The sequence below is a fragment of the Cucumis sativus genome, chromosome 4 (assembly GCF_000004075.3).
Source record: "Cucumis sativus cultivar 9930 chromosome 4, Cucumber_9930_V3, whole genome shotgun sequence".
NCBI lineage: Eukaryota > Viridiplantae > Streptophyta > Magnoliopsida > Cucurbitales > Cucurbitaceae > Cucumis > Cucumis sativus.
Window position 1 is genome coordinate 3309775 of NC_026658.2, and position 9535 is coordinate 3319309.

At 32.9% G+C, this 9535-nt stretch overlaps 1 protein-coding gene across 1 annotated transcript; it reads right to left on the reverse strand.

Annotated features, from left to right (window-relative positions):
* Window positions 1-2209: 2209 nt before the first annotated feature.
* LOC101211368 (SCARECROW-LIKE protein 7) lies at window positions 2210-4678 on the reverse strand. The gene has a single exon (XM_004149105.3). It carries the CDS (start codon window positions 4447-4449, stop codon window positions 2680-2682), a length of 1770 nt encoding a protein of 589 aa, XP_004149153.1. The 5' UTR covers window positions 4450-4678; the 3' UTR covers window positions 2210-2679.
* Between the last annotated feature and the right edge of the window lie 4857 nt (window positions 4679-9535).

The window sequence follows — 9535 nt, forward strand, 5'->3', positions numbered from 1 at the left end:
TTGTTGGTCCTTCAAATATTTTAAGCCCACAGATGAGAAATGGTGTTAGTAATATATAATTAAATTTGTTTTCAACATCTTAAGCTTTTGGATGAATTAGTTGTTTAATACATAATATAAAGTATTTTAAAAGATTCAAGATTGGATTGATTTTAAAATATATTGAATTCGTGAACATGTTACGAGAAAATTTGAAATTCTAGGAAGACACAAAGATTGTCATGCTTGTGATCGTATTTTGTTTTCACTAACAAATATTTTTACTAAACTCGATTATGTTTAAAAAATATCTTTTAATTTTGACACTTTGTTACAAAAATACTTGTATTTTTTCGAGAGTTGCAATATTGATCTTTGGTAGATGTTCCAAATTAGATTAGTGTTGATCTTTCATAAAAAAAGCCAAAACTATCTTTGGATTAAAACATCGATTTAGTTCCCATTTTTATCCATCGTTTTAACAAATCTTCAACCTTTTGAAAACAATTTCATTAAACTTGAGGTCCTTAAGTCGGCTAAAATGTGGTTTTAAATACCATTAAATAAATTCATTTGTATAAAGTCATTTTTATTGACAAGTTGGTTGTTGTTTCCAAAGATCCAACATGAAAAACACCCGCGACCTTCACAATGATGATAAACTTGTAACTCAATGAAAGATATGAAGAAGGATTTGGACACCGATATCTTTCTAATCGAAACACCTCTTATAGGATAATGAAAGGCTCTTCTATCATAGTGTAATAGTAATAAGATAGCATAAGTCCAACTTAGGGTCTACAAATGGGTGTCATAAATATATTGTACTGATTCTTGAGCCAACTGAATTGAAACACGTGTTTAACAGGCTCTACCCATCAAATGGATAGACTCAATCTTCACCCAGGCCAAAGTTGAGTAGGCATTATTGGGTCATTTTATATCACGTTCGATTTTTTTCTTCCTATTTTGATAGTGTAGTATGTGAACTCGCTTGAAACTAACTATGCTCTAGTTATCTCAACCGACTCATAACATTAGTTGTTTAAAACAATATAATAAACTATCAACCTAACCAACCAAACATAACTAATAATCATAGAATATGTGGTATCAACCTTCAATCTCCCACCATGTTAATTAAAAGAAAACAATGACAACAAACTAATTGTTGGCTAACCAATTTCTTCTTCTGAAATAAATCCATCACTTTCAAAAATAGAGAGAAGTGGAAGAGTTTCAAAATCTTTTTTGTTGGATAAGATGTGGGCTTGGCATGGATTTGGCTGGCTAAGCCCACTCCTTATTTGGGCCTTCAATTTAGCTTAATCATCCATAACCAACAAATTCACGAGTTTCCCCCCATTTAGAAATAAATAAATAAAATTTGGGATATATAACATAAACACAAAATTCAATTATGAGAAACGAGTAAAGTGAATAAATTTGCAAAAGTAATTGGTAGGATATTGGGAGATACTGAATTTTAACTATTGACCTAATAGACGATGACATTGGTCTTAATTGTCAACGTATTTTCTCACATTGATATGTAGTCGAAGAATGATCGTCATACTCACGAGTATCTCTTAGTCAAGAGACTGACAAACTTTTGTTGTTGATTTTCACATTGAAACATGTATTTACATTATATTTTAAACAAAACTATTGAATTACATATTTCGAGACACACAATAATATCTTAATCGTTGTCCAATTCTCGAAAGTTCGAAGATAGTTTAGTTTTATTAAATTTAATTGTTGAATTCTTCTTGCAGCATAATTTTTTAGAATCATACATGTTTGATATCAACAACCTTCATCTTTCACTACTACTACACTAAGCTTCTTTACAAATACAACTTACATAGGGAAGGTCATCAGAGAAAAAAGTAGGTTGAGATATCATTTTATATTGCCAAAACCATTTATAATCTCAATATTGACTTGAAAGTTATAGTGTACAAACTAGAGTATTATTAGTCTAATTTCAATATAGAAATCTAACATGTGCGAACTCTTTTTTAATAACTTATATGCACTATTTTCTTGATCAATTATTTTATGGAAGTAACACATTTATTTTCTTTTGTCCACACTGTTTTAAAAAATATTAGTATTTCTTAGATTGATATTAATATAAGTTAATCTTAACAGAAATTGATTAGCAGAATGTAAATATAAAGTATTGTCTAATTAATTAGATTAAAAAAAAAAAAAAACAGGAATCTGCACAACCTAATATTTATAATAAAATAAATGAAATATAAAGAGCGCATAATTCTTGCCTCTTGGCGCCTACAATTTCCTTCCCCTAAATGAATAGATTGTTCAAAATTTACAATATAATAATACCAATCGGAAAGCAACTTAGAGAGGGAATTACAAAAATATGAACCAAACCAAGCGAAATTAGAACCCCAAAAATGGGTCTATCAACAGGTTGGTAATGAATAATCCTACTGATTGCACAAATTAAGGTTTAAAATCAAAGATTAAGCGGCCATTGTTGATGTTGTTGTTTTTTTCTTTTTTTCTTCTCAGATTTTGAACAGATGAGCTTTGAAATTTGATGTTTGATTCACTGTTTTACAGTTCCATTCCACACCAGTGAAAAAGATCTGGTTGATTGAAACTGATTACTACCACCAAATACAACGAAAAGAAGAAGAAGAAGAAGAAGAAATTTGTAAGGGAAGATCAACGCCAGGAAGATACAGTTAAGAGAGGAACGTCGTTCCATGCCAGAGAAAGAAATTCCGGCGCCGATTCGATCAGTGTGTAGAGAGAACTGTAATTGTAGTTCCATAGAAGTATTTTCGCCTGACTAATGGCGTAATGGCTGAGTGCTACAGGTTCGAATCCGGTGTTTTCCATCAAATTCTTCCATTGTTCTTTATCTTCCATGCGTACTCTTCTTTCGCGTCTTGAATCTTCTACGGTTCCAACCACGCCGGCGATTCGACGGCCGAGTAACAGTCTTTCTAACTGAAGTCTTTCTGGTGAGTTTCGAGGCAAGTTCGGCTCTAGCGATTCGAAAATGGCGGAGTAGAATTTGAGAGCGTTCTTGAAACGATTGTAGAATCCGTTCCGGTTCAAACTCGCTTCATACTCACCGAGAGTCACTATATGAGGACTCAACGATTTTGCTAATCGGAGAGCATTATGAACTCCGGTTGGATTCTCATCCAGGAGATTGTACAATTGAAGCATGAAATTCACGGCCAATACCTCGTCTGATTGAACGCTGAAGCTCGATTCCTTCAGGTTTTCAATCGGCGTTAGAATCGGTTGGAACTCGAAATTCAATTCCAGAAGCTTTGCGAACTCGGAGAGTCTATTACCAGTGGCGTATAGAGACGCTGCCGGTGAGTCTCCGAGCGACGGCGCTGGTATTCCGGAGATACGAACCCTGACAGGTTTTCCGGTGGCGCGCGTTGCCAAAGCCTGCAGAAGCGCCGCCCATTGAACGCCTTGAACAATTCCGAAATCGACAATGTGAATTTTACTGGCTCTCTCTGTAACTTCCAGAATTGCTTGGTTGGCCGTTAGATGCGCGAACTTAGAGTAAGGACAGGCATCGTTCAGAGCTTTGTAAGAGAGCAAGAAATCTTCAGAATTAGCATCGCTCTCAGTTGAATCCAAGCAATTCTTCATCGGCGTCGAGGACAATCTCTTCCGAAGAGCATCACCAAAGTAAAACCCCACTCGCTCAATCGGATCTCCATCTTCTCGTAAAGATTTACTAATCCGATTAAGAGTTTTCGCTGCACGGTTAGGCTCAGAATCACAAAGCCGCGCACAATCAAGCAACACTTTCAGAACCGGCGACGATGACTCGACTTCTAATGCACTCGATGAGCCTTCAACAACATCATTCTTCAACGGACTCTCCGCCGGTGGATTCGTTACTCTCTCCTCCTTCACCAATGGAGGACACGACGGCCACGGAGGCGGAACACTATTAATCTTGTACGAACTTTCCAGAACAACAGCTGACGGCGGAGAGCCATTAAATGGATCTGCACCATAAAGACCAAACTCACCATAACCTTCACAACCAGACGGCAAAGTGGAGCTATCCGTGGAATCTCCACCGCCGACTAAACTATCCATCCACTCATCAGATTCAAACTCTCCACCAGCACCACTAAAATTAGGGAAGAATCGAAATCCGGCAGAAGGGTGGTCCAAATTAGGAAAATGAAAAGAAGGGTCGGAGGAATCAGGGGGTGCGGCGACATGAAAAGGGTCAGAGAAGGAAGAGGAAGAAATCCCAAAAGAGAAATTAGGAGAAGAAGAAGAAGAAGCCATAGTTGAGGAAGGGTTGATGTTATTAGTCCAAGGAAGAATAGAAAAAGGGGAAAGTGGAGAAAGATGGTGTTGCTGTTGGTCTTGCTGTTGTTTTTGGTTGATGAGTTGTTGAGCAATAGCCATTAGATTACCACTGTCTGCGCACATATACGCCATTAAATCAGAAGAAGCAGAGAGAAAAAAGTGGGATGCGAGTCACATTACCAGAAGAAGAAAGATGAAGAAGAAAATGAGGAAACAAAGAGAGTATGGAGAAAGAGAGGAAATAAATGGAGGAAACAAAAGAACAGAGTGTGGACCAGAGGTTGAAGGAGAAGAGGAAGAAGCATAGAGAGAGAGAGGGAGTGTGGAAATGAGATATGGAATGGTAGAAATAATAAAAAGGTGTGAGTGAGTGTAGAGGATAGTGAGTCAAGGCCGTTGAAGGACGAAAGGGGATGGACCCCAGTTTTCCCATTCAGAACAAAATTGTAAGAGGACAGAGAGAGTGTGAGAAAGAGATTTTTGGGTACTCTTTTAGGCCCCAATTTTGCCTCTTTTTTTTTTTTTTTTCTTTCTTTCTTTTTTCCCACCCTAAAATCCAAAAACTACTATTTTCGAAATTACTACCCTTTCTCAATTTCAAATATCGATTCACATCAATCATGTTGTTTGTTACTTAACATCATTGTTCCTTGAATGGTGAAAATCATATTTTTATCATAGGGTAAAAATTAGAAAACATATAAATTAAGTAATAAGGTGTTTCTAATATAAACAATCCCAATTTAGAGGTGGGATCTAATTTTTTTTTTATGAATTTTAACTTGTCGTGGGATCTAATTTTGTTATGGATGAATTTTAACTTGAGAAACAAGTAAAGAAAAAAAAAGAAACCTTACCAAAGTGAAATGAATTCAAGACCAACCGAAGTTCAATTAGGACTACGAATTATTGTTATTATTATTTATTTTTGTAGATTTTAAAACTCTATATCTCACCACAATCGTGTATTAAGATGCAAATGTTCCAGTGAGTATCTTTAGCCTATAAAAATCTATACAAAATCATGTCAATCTTTTTAACTTTGTTACATAGATATTAGAACTTTTGAATCAACAAGCAAACATAAATTTAAATTTTAAATTCTGTAGTTTTGCATGTGATTGGGTTGGAAATAAATTTACAGTTAAAGGGAAGTACAAATTTGATGAATTAGTTAATAAGCCAATTTTTATTTAGAAAAAAATCAGCTTTGTGGGAGTGAGAAAGAAGCTGGAAATAGAATAAATAAAAAGTTAAAAATACAACGTTTGGATTCAAAATAATAAACTTTATAGCAACATTTTAAAAAGAAATTACAAGTAAATAAATTGGATGGCAAATATTAAGTTATCACATAAGAGTTCATCTCTACTAGTCAATCATTATTAGAATATTTATAATTTTTTTAAAATAATTATATATGCTTAATTATTATTTTAAAAATTAGTATCTATTTTAATTACCATTCAATAAATATCTAGCAGTAATATAACGAAAAAGAGAGAGAGAAAAAAAGTAGTCCAATCCTTGTCAGGGCAAGCTGTGTGTGCGGCTAGGTTACGTGGCAGTGATGCGATGGTGGGCCTTCATTGGCCGATAAGACAACACCAACTCATCAACGTCCACATTCCACTTTTTTCACTTTCTTTCTTTTTATTATCATCTTTGGTTTTCTTTTTTCTCAAAAAAACATTTATTATTATAATTTTCATCATTTTCATCATCTCACTTATGTACATCAAATTAAACCAAATAAGGGCACAGAATTGTGTTAATATACGGTTTTCTTCTACCCGCATTTGTGTCATGATAAACAAATATAATAAATTTCGACTATATTTTTGTAATATTTATAATTTAATAAATATAACGACTTAATATTTAAATTTGGATTTGTTATTTTGTATCCTGACTCTCAAATATACTATTGCAAATGATAAAATATAATGATTAAACTAAGACTCATTAAAGTCGAGTGAGTGAACTATTACAAACTAAAATTTGATTTTTAACCTAATTTTTCTAATTTGTTTCCCCTATTGGTGGGATCCATGATGCTGACCTAAGACCATGGGCCCAATTCATTACCATATTTACGACACGTCGATTTAGGGGGAAATGGTGTCCGCTTCTTCTTGATGTCGACCTTCTTCTTTCTCTCACACTAAACGACATCAAATCTTCACCATCCACTTCTAATCTTTTTATGCAATAGTTCAAAAGATGAAAAAGCCAACAATCTCACTGCAGATATGGTTTCATTGGCTAAAACTTAAAGGCATTTGGCAATTTTTCTTTTCTATAAGCAATTCTATTTCAACTTCTTTAGCTATGTAGGTGAAGGTAATTAAATTTTACCATGAACTTTTCATTTTATAAAACTCAACTTTAGACTTTTAAAAACGTTGGGTAAATTTCATCTTTACGTCCCTTTATGCTACTTTATCTTTTTTCTGTTCCACCAAATGTAATGCAGAATCTTATCTTACTTCAAACCTTAAACTCACTAATTGTAAATAATAATAATAATAATAATAATAAAGTTAGTGCAGTATATCAATTTTAAACATTTCAAATCTTTCAAATAAAACAAAAACTATAATTTTATCCTTGAAATACGATCAATTTCATGCTAGGTATTTACTTTATAATTCAACAAATATATGAGAATATATTTGTTTTAACAATCATTTAAAAAAATATATACTAAAAAGCCTTCACTCTAACACTAAACAACATCAAATCTTCATTATCTCCTTACAAAACTAAAAAAAGGAATCGCAAATAAACCTGAATATGGTTTGATTGATAGTGACATTAATAATGTTTTTTAACTTGTCATATCTATCCTTAACTGTGGAAAAAAAGAGAAGAAATTTGCAGTAAAAAGAATGGAGGAAGGGAAAAGAAATTGTTGTAAAGGTGTAAAGAAGTTTGATTTTAATTTGATTAATTGATTTTGGGAAGAAGGATAAAGAAAAGGAGGAGAGGGGAGAGAGAAAACTTTATGGGCGGTAAGTGGGCCTTGGTGGGGCCTGAATGGGCCGGGAAGGAAGGGAAAAGGGCCGATGTGGGTAGGGCCACATGAGTGATCATCGACCAACCGAAATGGGACAGCTCGAAAAAGCAACGGTGGAGGGCACTCCCCCACAGTCGCACTTTGACGGGTTCATAACCAAAGTGAACCCTAATTCCACGTCGCCAAATTAACTCAAATATATATATAGTTGAAGAAAAGAAAAGAAAAGAAAAACCATTTTCCATTTCGAGTGGCTCTCCCACCCATATCCAGTCAACTCATCAAATCAACAAAATTACAAAAACTACTCTTAAACTATTACAATTGCTGGAATTACATAAATAGCTCGAAAATGCTGTAAAGTTAATGTAAACAAAACTCTAAGATTATGATTTATTTATTTTTTCAATTTATGTAAAGGTGGGTATTACTAATTAGAATATTTCAGTTTAGAAAATCTAATCTACCTAATCAAATTTCGATCCTTAACTTGATTACTCCGTCAATAGTTGAGTAAGTTGGAAAGAATCATTGAAGCAATTACCGTTTAAAGGTAATTTTGCAATTTTCAAAGCAACCAAATGAGTTTTAGAAACATGGTTCGAGTCCGATTGTAGGCTTGAAGAAGTAATTACTGAAATTAATAATATGTTTGATTGATGGTAAAAGGATTAAAATCACTTCATAAGTTTGAGACTTGAATGGTAAAGTATTTAGAATTGTAGTTTAAAATAATTTGCAAAAGAAAGAAAAGAAAAGAAAAGAAAAGATTTTCCCTTTGAATTACTTACCACTAAGTTTGGCTGCTGAATATTGCCTGTCCAATATGGGATCTCCTCCACTTAGTGCTAAACACTATAACCATATCAAAGCTTCGGAAATCTCAATAAAGAGAAGAGGTCCAATTGCTTGTAATAATTGTTTGCTAAATGATTGAGTTTTGGGAGATGGGGTTCCAATTAAAGCCTTTATTAATTAATCAACAATATTAGAAAAGACTGGTAAATGTGAAGGGAGGTTTGTGAGATTTGTTAAAGAAGAAAAAAAAGGAAGAGTGGTTTAGTGTAATAGGGAAATTTAAAATGTAATAAAATGGCAGGAAAAGAGGAGAGATTAGACAAGAAATCAAAGCAATCAATTCAAAGGTGATCTTTACTTTGTTATTAAATTTAGGAAGACCCCACTTTTGTACACCTTATCTAAAGAAACTTTTTTCCCCCATTTTTTCTTTTTCTCCTCTTTCTTTTGTTTCAATTTTTGGATTTCTATTCAACTTTGGAGCTACTTTGATCCGTGTTCACGCGTTGGATTGATTTAACGATTTAACTTTAATCAAATTACAAATTTAATCTCTAAATTTATATTAAACACTTAAACAAGTTTAAAAGTTAAAGAGACCAACTAATCACTCAAAACTTAATTTTAATTTTATAAAATCAAAACTTTAATCTTAGTAGTCTAATCTTGCTTTTGTTTTTCTATGTTCAAGAATTGAAAGTTGCAAATTCAAAACGTCTTAGGTTAGATGCTTTGCAAATGTCAATCTATATGTTGTTTTCGCCGTTATCTAAACTTCATGTATATGTTTTTTCCGAGCACATTTCCATTGACATTAGTTTGCAACATTGGGTTTATGGAAAGGCAAACATAAATAGATTAAACGCAGTTCAAATGAACAAGAGAAGGAGATCAAAATCGAAGAAGAACAAATATCAATTTGATCATTTAGATGAATAATGATTTATACAAAGAATGGATTATTTGTTGATTCAATTTCAATTTATCTAATTGATAACTGTTAACCTATTCGACTCATCGTTTATCAATTCAGTCAATTTTAGAGAGTACCGAAGTTGACTCTCAAGAAAAACAATAAACCTTTCATTTTCCCCCCCTGAAATCTCCCAAGCAAGTACAAGGACATTTGAAACCAATTTTAATCACTTTTGTTTTATTCTAAATCACTTTAAAAACGTTTTTTTTTAAAATTATTTAAAAGACATTTGAAACCAATTTTAATCACTTTTTCTTTTATTCTAAATCACTTAAAAAAGTTCTTTAAGTATATAAAATCAATTTAGTGTTTGATTTCATACCGTAGAATTTTAAACACCCAACTATCATATCATTAAAAAGGATATATTTCGGTGTAATTTGAACCTGAATTTAATTCAACTTTTCAAGTGTATAATTTAAAAA